At 40.2% G+C, this 14,229-nt stretch overlaps 1 protein-coding gene across 1 annotated transcript in view; it reads left to right on the top strand.

Annotated features, from left to right (window-relative positions):
* NUFIP1 (nuclear FMR1 interacting protein 1) overlaps positions 1 to 7,248 on the top strand; it is a 37,462-nt gene extending 30,214 nt beyond the window's left edge. Inside the window, exons 8-10 of the mRNA XM_061434539.1 lie at positions 1,910 to 2,026; positions 5,101 to 5,333; positions 6,666 to 7,248. Coding sequence (XP_061290523.1) covers positions 1,910 to 2,026; positions 5,101 to 5,333; positions 6,666 to 6,782 — 467 coding nt within the window. The 3' untranslated portion in view covers positions 6,783 to 7,248. The remainder of the gene's footprint in view (positions 1 to 1,909; positions 2,027 to 5,100; positions 5,334 to 6,665) is intronic.
* Positions 7,249 to 14,229: the final 6,981 nt, after the last annotated feature.

Raw genomic sequence — 14,229 nt, 5'->3', positions numbered from 1 at the left:
AGCCCCCCACGTGCTTGAAAACTCGGGTCTAACCTGTAGTTTGCCTTTCGTGTAATGTGGTTCTTCTGCATCCACAGCCCTGAATCCATGGATTCAGCTAATTGCAGGTTGGTTTCAGTAGTATTTCGTATTGAAAAATAGCTGTGTGTAAGTGGACCTGTGAGCTTCAAGCCTGCGTTGTTCAAGGGTCGGTCGCACTGTCAGATGTTGTCACTAGGTTAAGTAAGATGAACACCAGCAACTGACCTTTAGACGTGGCAACACAGAAGAATCCGGTGACCTTGGAAGAAAAAGTTCACTGGTGTGGTGGGCCTGAAAGACAGATTGAAGTAGATTCTAGAGGGTCAGATAGTTGTAGGAAATTTCAGGCCCAAGCGACTTCCCTGGTGAATTATATAAATAGTTGGGGTTTTGCTGTGAAAGGGAACAGAGAAATGGGCTGTAGCTGAAAGACATTTCTTGGCATTATTCTTGACCGTAGAGAGAGTTTGGTAGGATGACTTAATTTTCAGAAGACTTTATATATCTGTAGGAGATATTCTAGCCCACTAGTTAATACTTGGGATTTAGAGTCAGGTAGCCAGGATTTAAATTTGACCTGGCTGTTGTATTGTTCTGTTACCTGAGGGATCATCCAGTTCAGATTCTCTTGAATTTTGGTATTATCACCTGTAATTAACAATGAAGGTGACACTTCAAAAGCGTTAAATGAGCTCATGCTTTTAAAGAGCATTGTTTAGTCATCTGTATTGTACTTTCTGGTGCTTCTGCATTTTGGCATATCATCATTTAAACAATGAGATGAACAGTCTCCACACTAATATTGTTGCAGATTCTGTTTTATCCACTAGACATTTATAAATAAAACTGCATATTTTCAATTCCCCTTTATTAATTCAGGAGAAAAGATAAGAAGTTAGCTCAGAATTGACGAGGAGCAGTTTTTGGAGTGGGTGCTGGGCAGTGTGGATTGGTGGAGAGGGGCTCTCACTTCATCGACCGGAAGGTGGTCGTTCCGTGCTCACTTCCTTTTTCCTGCGGGCGTGCTTCGGTTTCCCTTGGACCGACTTGGTGAATGTTCAGTACTGTCTTGAAACATTTTCTATTGGTTGTGGGGTTGAGCTGGTTCATTACACAAGCAGGTTATTGTCTTCATTCTTCCGTCAGGCACTACTGACTTGTTCAGAATAAATGTAATACACTTTGAGAGGTGCCAAAAATAAACGCAATAGGTGGTGTCCTGGGGCTACAACTAAACTTGCTGGGCTCTGATCAAACACTTCACCTTTGGCAGGCTCTTAGTACTCGCTAAATTCTCGTGCTTGGCTTGTTTACTTAAGTTCTTAGAAGTTCTCAACAATAAAAATTTAGGGCAGATTCAGTGAGGCGTTATGTTTATGCCTTTAACTGTAGAAAGGTTGAAATACTACTTGTACCCTCTAAACCAGTCTTGAAAAGAGTGGCCATTTATATTTTATTTACTCCAAATCTAATTTTCAGAGTCTATGATCCTAGTCCAGTGATGTTAAAAATACATTTATGGCCTTCCTGGTACTGTAATAAAATAAATTAATAGCATGAAATAAAATAATAACAAAGACTGTGTAATTCATTTAGAGAAGACTCAAGTTCCATAACCAGTGAAGCATGGTAAGAGACTTGAGTTGCATATAGCTTCCATTTGCCCCTCTGTTTTCTCTTTGGGGCAGATAGCTTCTCTGACTGTAAAGATTTAAACCAAGGGGAAAATTTTCAAGTCTCCTGGGTTTCGTTTTCAGGAAGATTGAGGACATGATCAGAAAGTGCTTTCTTTTCACTAACATGAAGGGGTGGGGGCCTGTCAGCTTTCATTTTTATGCTGGTAGATATTTTTGATGTACAGTTTCATTCTCAGTGCTTCCTGTTTCAGAGTCTGACAAAGAGGAGAAACCGCAGAGTGCTGTCATACCCAAGGAAGTGACCCCAGCGCTGTGCTCCCTGATGAGCAGCTACGGCGGCCTCTCGGGGTCAGAGAGTGAGCCGGAAGGTGAGCCTGGCTCCGGGTGGTAACAGTGGGTGTGGATCGCTCCACTGTTGCCTCTGATGTACACTGTGCATCAGTAGCATCCTTTTACGTGTATGTATCTGAGGACGAGATGTGTCATGCACATTCTTAAGTTGAGCCTCAAATTCCTTTCTCATTTGATTCCGAAGTTAACATGGGATGAAGGGACGTGGGAGAGATGGCGAACTGTGTTGCTCCTCTAGGAGAAAGGGGCAAAAATAACATAATGAAAGAAGAGGAAGGGGAAGAGATATCCACTAGTGAAATCAGAGAAAATCCTAAAAGATAAAGCAAAGGAAGTTAATACTCCTTCCCACTCTCAAGAACCCTTGTCTTAACACGTTTCGCACCTTTTGAAGCTGGAGAGGGGTCCTTTATGACAAAGAGGATGGTAAAATTCCTTACCTTATATGGGGCATCGCTCCTTATAGAGCACATTTACCTAAGCTGTCTCCTTCGGAGAACACAGGAATCGTATGTGCTTGTGTTGCATTAGCCTGTGTATTTTAAAGGTTGGGAGACATGGAATCCTTTTGATAGTGTTTCTGAGAAGTTAATGTTATTCAGGATACATGTTTTAACCTTAAAAGGTGATGACAAACTCCCCCTCCCCCCCAAAAAAGCAATGGTGATAAACCAACTCAACGTCTGGCATCTCTTCTAGGGCCTCCTAACAGGGCTACGAGTAGGCTTGGCAGTATGGGCAACTCGAGCCAAGGTTCACACCAGTAACCCAGCGTTTGTTTAGTGAATAACCGTGTGTCCTGTCGCGCCTCTGACCCTGGCTCTGCATGGTTGTTACATCTGGGCTTCACCAGCCACGAGAGAATTCTGAGTGTGTGTCTCACATGCGTCATCACAGTAGGGGCTCTACTGAAGACAGGAATAGAGGGTCTTCAAAGTGAAAATGTAGGATGAAAGGGAGGTTTAAATGTAATGGGATGAAGATGGCAGGACTTTTAATGTTGACTAAGCTAGAGAAAATCAATGTTTATGTAGTTGGAAAATGCTGAAGAAGAAAGAGTTGGGCTTTAATATGAAAGTTAAGGTTTAGATCTGGGTATCTATAACATACAGGGTTTTTTTTTTCCTCTTTTTGAAAGGCCAGGCTTTACCATGTTAACTGGTTAAAGGCTGCTTGAATTTTGAAATATAATCTGCTTTGGGTTTATCAGAGGAGTCCTTTACAGATGGTTGCCTCTTCTTTTTTTTTTTTTTGAATTTTAAGAAAAACAGTATTTAGTTCCTTACTCTTGTTTCTAGTACACTGTTATGAAGATGAAGTTATTCTTTAAACACATATTACGTTTCCTGCTTATCTTGTGTATTTATGACAGGTGATAGCAAAGAAAACTATTACCAGATTACTGAATCCCATAAAAACAAGCCATACAAATGCTTTCCCCTCTCATTCCTAAGATAAGATATTTAATAGTTTTATACTCATGTCTTCATTTTGAGACTGCCACTTTGAGGAGGCAGAGAGGAAACTGGAAGGGATCAAGTTTTCAGCCCTTTATTTTATAGACGCTGAAGCTTCAAGAGGACACACTGGCAAAACTAGTATGTGGCAAAGCTAACGTAAAGCTTAGGTCTAAAGGAGCCAACTGCATTGCCTTCCGTTACATCTTTCTTTGTGTGGCAATAGGTGGTGCATAGCTATTCTTTTGACTTTGTATGAATTCAGTTTGACTGATTGTCTAAAATGTCTTGCCTTCAGGAAAAAGTCCTTGCTTCACATTCCTAAGCCTTAGGAATTATTTTATGTAATTTGAATTTGCTTTTATTAAGCCATCCAGGTCACTAGCAGATTTCTAGCTTGCAGTGTTACTGGGCTATAGATTGGGATAGGCTATTGACACAGCAGGACTTTGCAATAAGTGAAACAAGGAAATAAAGTGAGCCTTCTCTGAACCATGAAATAGCATCTCTGTTGTTTTTGTTTTAGTCTCTAAGTCATGTCCTACTTTTGTGACCCCATGGACTATAGCCTGCTGGGCTTCTCTCTCCATAGGATCTCACAGGCAAGAAAATTGGAGTGGGTTGCTATTTGCTACTCAAGGGGATCCTCCTGACCCAGGGATCGAACCCACATCTCCTGGAGCTCCTGCATTTCAGGCGGATTCTTTACAGCTGACCCACTGAGGAAGCCTGTGGTTATCAACCATTAGTATGGTTATTAACCGTGTACTATTTTCAGTATGATGTCTCAGGGAATAGGGAGGCCTGAGGAGGAAAAGAGAGAGAGGAGCATGGCAGGTAGGGGGAGCAGGCAGAACATAACATTGATAAGTTGACTGTCTTATATGGACATGGTTCATGGTGACCCCAAACAGTTATAATAGTAGTATCAAAGATCAGAGATTACACTTGCCCATAACATATAATAACAGTGAAAGTTTGAGACATTGAGCAAAAATCATCAGAATATGATGCAGAGACACGAACAAACAGTGTTGGAGAAATGGTGCTAACAGACTTGGTCAGTGTTGCCACAGACCTTCAATTTGTACAAAATGCTTTGTCTCTGAAGACCATTAAATCAAAGCACAGTAAAACGAGGTGTTCCTGTAATTTAAGAATTTTACAGCAGTATGCTTAGGTTTTCCTCTTCCCTCCCTTTGTGCTGTGCTCTCAGGTTTTAGTTCTGCAGATGCTGATAAGCCCCACAGACATTGTTGTTATGCATTTTTGCTTTCAGTTGTCAATTATCTTTACAAAATTTTTTCAAATGAAAAAGGTCGTTTGTATTTATCCACATATCGACTGTCTCTGGCCCTCTTCACTCCTATGTGTAGATCCAAGTTTCCATCTGGTATTACTTCTTTCATAGGGATCATTTTCCATAGCTCTTCACAGTAATCTCCTCAGTTATTGGCAGTCATAGTTCCCAATTTGAAAAATTTTGTAATACACTGTACATGCTCAGTTTTAAGTAAGTAACTGTTATGGCTGGGGAAGGAGATTATTGTGGGGGGTGTTTTTATTGGTTATTTTTGGAAGTTTTACCTGTTTTTTAATTTGTTATTTTTGTGTTTATTTTTCATCACATGTAGAAGCTCCCATCAGGACTGAAGCAGACATTCTGGCAGAAGACCAGGTTCTTCATAGCAATACTCCTAAGAAACCAAGTCAAGATGTTAAAGCAACTGTTAAAAATTCCTCAGAAGCCAAGTGTGAGAGCCAAAAGAGAAGTTTTAAAAACACAAATCCTAAGAGGAAAAAGAATGATCTCAACTATCGAACATTATTTGAACCAAGAACACACCATCCATATCTCCTGGAAATGGTAAGTGGTCTTTGTGTTCTCGTGTCCTGAGAATAGAGCTGCTGGGCTTGTGTGTGTGTGTGTGTGTGTGTGTGTGTGTGTGTGTCCATCCCTGTGTGTTTTAAGGTTACCAGAGACATATACTCCTTGAAGAGTTATGTATGTATCTTAGTTCTGAAACTGCCTTTGGAATATAGCTGATACTCAGTACATGTGGAATAATTACAGTTTTCAAAACTGCTTAAAATAAAGGAACCCAGGCTTAGGTAGTTGGTAAAGTATATCGAAGTGTACTGACCTTTTTTCAAATTTTCATTGAAAGCACAACTAAATACAGTGCAGGCTAAAGGGAGAAAAAGGGTATTGTGTGTTTGTTTTGTGTTTTGTTGACTTTATTCTCAGTGTGATGTGCTCAAAAGCTTACAATTTTTCTTTAAATTATAAAGAAATAGTGCCTCTTTTGATTCTGGGTAATGGACATTAAGCTGTTCAAAGATCTGAGCCTTTCATGTCTAAGAGTGATGGAGATACCCTGGAATCTCTAGTGGGGTTGTGAAACTGCCTGGTGACGCTCTGTGCAGAGTTGGGTTTCTGCCTGGTTAGGGAGGCGCCTGTGCTACAGCTTGAGGGCTCTGTGACTGCAGACCCGCATGGTGCATACAGGCACAGTTGCTTCTTAATAAAATCGATCTGAAATGTACTATTTCGTAAATTTTGGTGCTATGTAAAGGAAACTGCATTTTTAAAATGTTTTCCTTGTAAGTGGTATATTAAATCATCTGTTTACTGAAAGTTCCTCTGTGGGTGTTTCTGAACTACATTGACATCAGAAATAAGATGAGTGTTACATTATTCTTTTTGGCAAATCACATGTGATTCCTTGGTTATGTATTCTAGATACCAGGGATTTTCAGTTTTCTTTCAATTACAGTAAGCACAAAAGTGGGAAGTCCTGAAAGACCAGGAATGTTGGGATTATTTACTGCTAGTTTCATTATTACTGTATTTACTATAGCTTCATACCAGTTTCTATACTGTTTATAGATTTGGGTTTGGGAGGATCCTGTTTAACACGGTTTTTAGATGTAAAGAATTGTAAGCTTCTAAACCTAGTTTTCCCATCACTTTCTTGATACTCCTGGAGAGGACCTTGGATACTAGTGTTTAAATCTCGATAGTTTTGGTTAAAAGGAGATATTCTTACATTGTTTTTTAGTGAAATAATTAGTAAATATAATACAAATCTTTATTATTCCGTGTTCTTCATATAGAGAAGGCACACAGAATATCTTAGATGCTGTTTCTTGTATGTATTTTATTTAAAAGCTAATCTTTTTATTTATTATTTTTTAGCTGTTAGCTCCGGACATTCGACATGAAAGAAATGTGATTTTGCAGTGTGTTCGGTACATCATCAAAAAAGACTTTTTTGGACTTAATACTACTACTGTGAACACTAAAGATGAATAGGTACCCGGTGTTTCAGCACACACATCTGAAGCATGTAGGATAGTAACAACCTCAAGTTTGTGGGTGAAAAGTCTTCTTTTTTCAACTGGATTTAGTAATTAAATTGTAAGCCTCATGGGCTATTGTGTAGGATTTTCAAGTCTTTGACGCTATATAAATAAATAGCTAATTGATTTTTAAGACTGTCTGTATCGTTGGGATCATATGTAATATTTGCTGGCAGAATTCTACTTTGTATTTATTGCTGTTATATAAGGAAGTCTACTCTTGGGCCAGATAAGAATTGAAGATGCTGGTTTACTGGTAAGGAAAAAAACTTAAAAATTTTTTAAATTAAGCTGAGGAGAACTGTAGGTTGAGGAGAGAAATACAGTCATTTTGTTTTTAATAAATGGGAGAGGAAAGTCATTCTTTAACCCCTGCAAAAGGAGGGTATTTTAAAATAAACCAGAACGAATTAATACGATGAGAACATCTTGAAATTTAAATTTCTGCTGTTTATTTCAAAGGACATGTTGACATTCACCTATTGGCAGCTCAGGTATTGATCATTTGAAATAGTACAGATATGGCTTCTGTTTATGTTCAGTTCAGTAGAAGTGCTTCTTTTTGGTATGGTTCAGAATTGGACGTTTTAAAATTTTTTTCCTGTGAAAAAGTATGTAAAGTATAGTACTTGATGAGGTTCAGTTAATTTTTTACAGCATAAACAGTAATTTGTAAAATATCATATGAGATTTAAAGAATTAAAATTTGCTTATAAAGATAATAATTGAACCTTAAAATATGTTTTAAATAAATAACAGCTACTAAGGTTTTTTTTTATCTCCTGTAATGCCAGAGGTTCCGGTCTTTTATGTTCTGGTCGTTTGTGCTAGCTAGTGCTAGAGCTCTACTCTTTTTTTTAATGTATTTATTTTTAATTGAAGAATAATTCCTTCACAATATTGTGTTGGTTTCTGCCCTATTATCCACATGAGTTAGTCACAGGTACACATATGTCCCCTCTTTCCTAAGGCTCCCTCCCGCCTCCCACCCCGTCGCACCCCTCCAGGTTGTCCCAGAGCCCAGGTTTGAGTTCCCCGAGTCATACAACAGCAGATCCCCACTGGCTGGCTGTTTCACACGTGGTCGCGTGTGTTTCCATGCTCCTCTCTCCGTCCGTCCCAGCCTCTCCCTCCTCTGCCCGCCGGGTCCGTGTCTGTTCGCTGTGTCTGTGTCCAGTGCTGCCGTGCAAGCAGGTCCGTCAGCGCACCTTTCTAGATTCCATATAGATGCATTGATCCATGATACCTGTGTTTCTCTTTATGGCTGATTTCTCTCTGTATGATAGGCTCTGGGTTCATCCATCTCATCAGAACTGACTCAAATGCATTCCTTAAAGCTCCTCTCTTGACATTCAGCCAAAGGAGCTAGATTTTTAAAATTTAGTCTCTTGTAGTTGGAAAATTAATTTTATTTGACATCGTGATTATTGAAATCCAGGAATCTTGACTTCAAGAAGTAGGACAAGAGAGCTGATAGCAGCCCTCTGCCCCTTTTGCTCCTCTATGTATATAAGATCTCATCCCGAATCCTGGAACATCTGGTACCTAACACTGTGACATCACAGACCTGAGATTAACAGTCATATTGACGTCAATGTTTCCCATCCTGGTAACAACCATACAGACCTTTTTATTCTATTTTACTCTCTTTCTCCAAAGAGCCCTGTATTTTGGAAAATTACCAACTAGTTCATTCATTAATTCAGTTCATATAATACTTTAATGGAGTAAAAGAAAAATGAATAAAACCTTGCATTATTCAAAGATGTTACTCTTAACCCAGTTCATCTCAACAGGACAGAGAAGTAACCAATATTACAAACTGATGTGATATTCAAATTTTGACTAGTCTGCAGTTTTATCTCAGATTAGCATGCAATTTCCGTAGGTTTCAAATATATAAATGAATTCACAGACTCCTAGTCTATTTTCGAAGAACCATCATGTCTCCAGGGGCTTTGACAATCACTGCTCTAAGGTAAATTGTGCCATGTTTTATTTTCAGTCTTTCTTGTTTTCTAATAAATGTGGTAAAGACTGAAAATGCCCCACTGAGTACTGCCCTGGCTGTGTCCAGCAGTGTTAAGCTGTGGTGACTGTTAAGCTGTGTTTATTTCTAGGGGGTAATTTCAGATTCAGTTCACTTTATATTTAACCCAGGAATTGCTTAAGTATGTTTACAATTCCCAAGCAGGTAGAGTGTAACCTGTATGGTTTCTGCTTTATGGAATGCATGGTCAATATTTGTAAATATTCTTGAGTTCTGAGGGGAGAAGGGTGCCTTGCCTGTTCTTTTTTGGATTTACCTTGTTAATTGTCAGAACTTCTACATTCTTGATGTCCATTTAATGAATTGATTTCAGAGATGTGAAAGCATTATGTGACTCTTGGTGAGTTGTGCTTTTTACAACTATGAGATATTCTTTTTTGTCCTTAATACTTTCTCCATTGGCTTCTATTTTCAAAACAGGTTTAGGGGAGTTCAATCTAAGAGTCTCTGGGAAATTTAATCCATTCATATTAATTGAAACAGTTGAAATGTTTGGACTGTTTCTGCCATTGTATTTTCTGAATATTGTGCCTGTTTTTATTTCACCATTTTATTGGCTTAATTGATTGTTGTTTTTTCTCCTAGTGCTTTGAAATTAATTCAACATATTGCTGTTTCTTTAGGGGTTACCTTTTTTCTCTATACTTATTAATCAGCAGCCATATTTTGCACTCACCTCCTAATTAAGTCAGTTACCTTAGCATTCTTTCACTTCCCCACCTGGATCCTCTTCTGGTGCAATCCTGTTAGTATTTTTAGATTCATCTCTGTTATCTTTGTGTGTATGCGTTTGTGTCTTGACATTATGTATCATTACTTAGAAAACTGTTAGTTCACTGTTTCCTTCTCACTGCCTTTCCCTTTATCCCAGGGTTAGTTGTTTTGGTTTATTGCAGCATATCATCAAATAATTCAATGCTGTATCCTCGTTTCAATTAAAAAAAAAAAAAACTAGTTTAGGGTATTGCTAAGTCGCTTCAGTCGTGTCCAACTCTGTGTGACCCCATAGACGGCGGCCCACCAGGCTCCCCCGTCCCTGGGATTCTCCAGGCAAGAACACTGGAGTGGGTTGCCATTTCCTTCTCCAATGCATGAAAGTGAAAAGTGAAAGTGAAGTCACTCAGTCGTGTCCGACTCTTAGTGACCCCATGGACTGCAGCCTACCAGGCTGCTCCGTCCATGGGATTTTCCAGGCAAGAGTTCTGGAGTGGGCTGCCGTTGCCTTCTCCGAGTTAGGGTATTAGGTTCAAAATTGAACACATGATCGCTAGTATCCAGTATTGCTTATTAAAAGGCAGACAGCAGTCCGATTCTGTCTGTATTGGCAAAAACTTATTTTTCACCTTCATGAAAAACCTTGGGTTTTTTTTTTATGCTTGGAGTCCTAAAATTTCACCAATAATGCCCAGGTATGTGGGATATAGTATATGTCATTCATTCTACTTACCTTACGGTCCTTTCACTCTGAAGAATTGTACCATTCTTGGGCTAAGGACAATTTCTAAAATGATTTATTTTCTTTCCGTTTTTTCTTTTGTTTTTCTGGACTTAACCAGTGAGTATGGAACTTCGTGACCTGATCTTTTCACTGGACTTATATAATTTGTCTTGGTCTTTTTGTTCTATTCTCTAGATTTCTCTAGATGTTATCTTCCAAGGACTTGCTCTGTAGTCCAGTGGTTAAGACTCCAAGCTTCTACCGCAGGGGCAAGGGTTCATTCATTCCCTGGTCATGGAACTGAGAGCCTGCATGCTGTGCGTGGTGCAGCATCCCCCCCACCCCCCCACCCCCGCCCAAATGTTATCTTCCAAATCACTAATTCCCTCTTCAGGGAATTCCCAATTCATTTTTTTGAATTGAAATGAGGATTCAACATTTAATTACTTGATGATATGCTGTGATATGCTACAATCATTTAGCTTTTCTGTTTAGTTTTTAATATTTAGTAATTTGTTTTCAAATATTTAAGACTGCTTTCTTATTCTGATTGCTTTTTTCATAAGTGTAGTACCCTTATATTTCTAAGGATACCAGTGAGAATTTTCATGTTATTTTCTATTCCTTGAATTATTTGCTTCCCCACTGATTGTCAGTTGTTCTGTTTGTTCAGTTTACTGAACAATTATCTTACTGCTAATTGTTGAAAGAATCACTTTTACATATGAAAGAGAGTCTCTTGATTAATGGGTTGGCATGGATTTTTCCCAGATTTGTATAAAGCCTTCTTTGCTCCAAAAGATGTTTACCTTGACTGAGAAAAGGAAGCTTTGTTCACACAGATTTTTTAGAATAGAGGGGGAGTGGGCAAAAAAATCTAGGCTCTTGGCGTCACTCCTACCTCTTTGCCAAAATACCAAGAGTTTTAATCTGAGGATGGAGCTTTTCTCCGGGGCAGAACTCTCATCTGCCACTCCCACCAACTGCTTGGTTTTGGAGGTGGGCAGGTTTAGGACTTAACTGTTGCAGCTAGTCCCCGGCTTTCTGTCGTTTGTTGACTTGGCTTAGAGTGCCTCTGGACTAACTTTACCTTTCCTGTGGTTGTCTCTGGGGCTGGTTTGGGCGGAGGCCTTCCTTTTGTTTCTTGTCAACCTGGTCAGGTTTATTCAGTTCAGTGCAGCCGCTCAGTCGTGTCCGACTCTTTGTGACCCCATGAATTGCAGCATGCCAGGCCTCCTTATCCATCACCAACTCCTGGAGTTTAGCCAAACTCGTGCATCGAGTCGGTGATGCCATCCAGCCATTTCGTCCTCTGTTGTCCCCTTCTCCTCCTGCTCCCAATCCCTCCCAGCATCAGGGTCTTTTCCAATGAGTCAACTCTTCGCATGAGGTGGCCAAAGTATTGGAGTTTCAGCCTCAATATAGTCCTTCCAATGAATACCCAAGACTGGTCTCCTTTAGGACGGACTGGTTGGATCTCCTTGCAGTCCAACGGACTCTCAAGAGTCTTCTCCAACACCACAGTTCAAAAGCATCAATTCTTCGGCGCTCAGCTTTCTTCACAGTCCCAACTCTCACATCCATACATGACCACAGGAAAAACCATAGCCTTGACTAGACGGACCTTTGTTGGCAAAGTAATATCTCTGCTTTTGAATATGCTATCTAGGTTGGTCATAACTTTCCTTCCAAGTTTCCTGGTCAGCTTTATAGTGGTTCTCAGACTTTGGTTCATCAGAATCAGTTGGGGGCCTCGTTAAAACCAGATTGCAGGGCTCTGCCCCCAAAGGTTATAATTAAGAAGAGCTGGGATGTGGCCTGAGAATTTGCACGTATGGCAGGTTTCAGGTAGCGCTGGTGAGTTTTTTTTTTGGAGGGGGGGTGCATTTTGAGAACCACTTTGAGGAATTTAGGGGTTTCTCAAGCCACTGGTTTCCTGATGTCGTCCTTTATCTTATATTTCTTCCCTGTTGTAAGTATTCAGTTGTTTTTAAAAATGATCATTTCAAGGAATTTGGAACATAGGGAGAGAGTAGTTGATTGTTTTAATAAAGACTTTTACCTGAGTCTCTTTTTTCACTCTGCAGTTTTTTGGGTAAGTATCTTTGTTTTATTTTTTTCTCTCTCTCCTTTTTGTGGCTTTGTTTTTTTTTTTTTTAAGTAATTTTTACTTGTTTCACCATGTGGCACGTGGGATCTTAGTTCCTGGACCAAGGATCAAACCCTCAACCTCTGCATTGGAAGCATGGAGTTTTAACCATGGAACAGCCAGGGAAGTCCCTGTGGCTTTTTTAAAAAGCATTTTCTTTTGGAAAATTTCAAGCACACGAAAAAGTATGTGACGTATAGAAAGAGAGTGATGTAGTGATGCCCGTCTTCCCACCCGCCCTGCAGCGTCAGCACTTCATCTGTCCATGGCCGGTCATGTTCAGTTACGCCTTAGCCATGCCAGCCCACCTTACGTCACCCCACCCCACTGGAGGCTAATATGAAGCTTATGCTCAAGAATCTTACTATTTTATCCCTGTATATTTTAGTATACATCCCTAGAAGATAGGGATTTGAAAAAAAAACAAAACTATCATTTATAAATTAACTCCTTACAATCAGATAAGCTTCTATAACTTTTTATGATAACATAGTTGAGATCATCCTGTATATTTCATATTGTGCCTCATTTTGTGTATGAGAAGTGGAAAATATATTTTGGATGTATTTAAAAGCTCAACCTATTTCTTGTATTTACTAACACCTTCCTCTTTTCCATTACAAAATGAGAGTTAAATTCTGAGGAGGACAGTGTGTTTGAATTTAAGTGTGAAGATGGTAGTGCTCTGTGGAGCTCTTCCCCACTGCTGGGTGCTAGGGTCAGTGAGTCCTCAGGGAGAGGGGAGGCAAGACCCCCACTGATGGACAGGCCAGGGCAGTCTTTCTTCTGAGGGTTTTCTAATTTTCACAGCCCACACTCTGAATTAGCATTTGAAAGTTGCCTTATTCACTTCCTTTGTCTGGTGACTGCTTGATGTATAAGGCTGAAATGGACCGAGAGATCGCCAGAAGAGAAGCCACTTCTAATGGAGGCTGAGCTCTGGAGGGCAGACTTGCTCCTGAACAGTCTCTTGTTAGCAGACCTGGAGGCAGCTTGGGAGTGACCTAGCAAACGAAGGATTCTTTCTTTCTCAAAATTGGAAGAGGGGAAAATCAGTAAGTATGGTTAAACGGAATAATAAAGAAGACAGATACTCTGATGCACAGACAAAAGACCCCAACTCGAAGTTCTGTTCTTTAGAGCTGTACGCCTAGAGACTGTGTGTGCAGTGCAGTGTGTCCTGTGAAACACGCACTGGTGTGGCTAATGTTTGGGACACTTGCTGGGTCATCTCATAAAGAGATCAAGTGGGACTTCCCTGGTGGGACACTGGATACGAATCTGCCTGCCAATGCAGGGGACACGGGTTCTATCTCTGGTCTGGCAAGACCCCACCTGCCACAGAGTAACTGAGCCCCTGCACTCCAGCTACTGAGCCTGTGCTCTCGAGCCTGGGAGCCACAACTGCTGAGCCTGTGTGTTGCAACTACTCAAGCCTGATCGCCTAGAGCTTGTCCTCCGGAACAAGAGAAGCCACCACAGTGAGAAGCCTCCACACCACAGCTAGAGAGCAGGTCCCACTCCTCGCAACTAGAGAATTCCTGTGCAGCAACGAAGACCCAGCACAGCCAGAAATAAATAATAATAAAAAAAAAGCAAGTCTCTTCAATTGGTCCTCTGTATCCGGCTGACTTACCTAAGTCTGTACAAATCCTGGAAAAACTATGACATCTTCGCTTCAGGATCTTGCAACCCTTGTATGAAGGTTTCCACACTCCAGTTTCTGGCAACTTGATTTCTGGTTATTAGGAGGGAATACCATC

The sequence above is a fragment of the Bos javanicus genome, chromosome 12 (genome assembly GCF_032452875.1).
Source record: "Bos javanicus breed banteng chromosome 12, ARS-OSU_banteng_1.0, whole genome shotgun sequence".
In the NCBI taxonomy this organism is placed as follows: Eukaryota; Metazoa; Chordata; class Mammalia; order Artiodactyla; family Bovidae; genus Bos; species Bos javanicus.
This window is presented reverse-complemented; position numbering and strand designations above follow the sequence as displayed.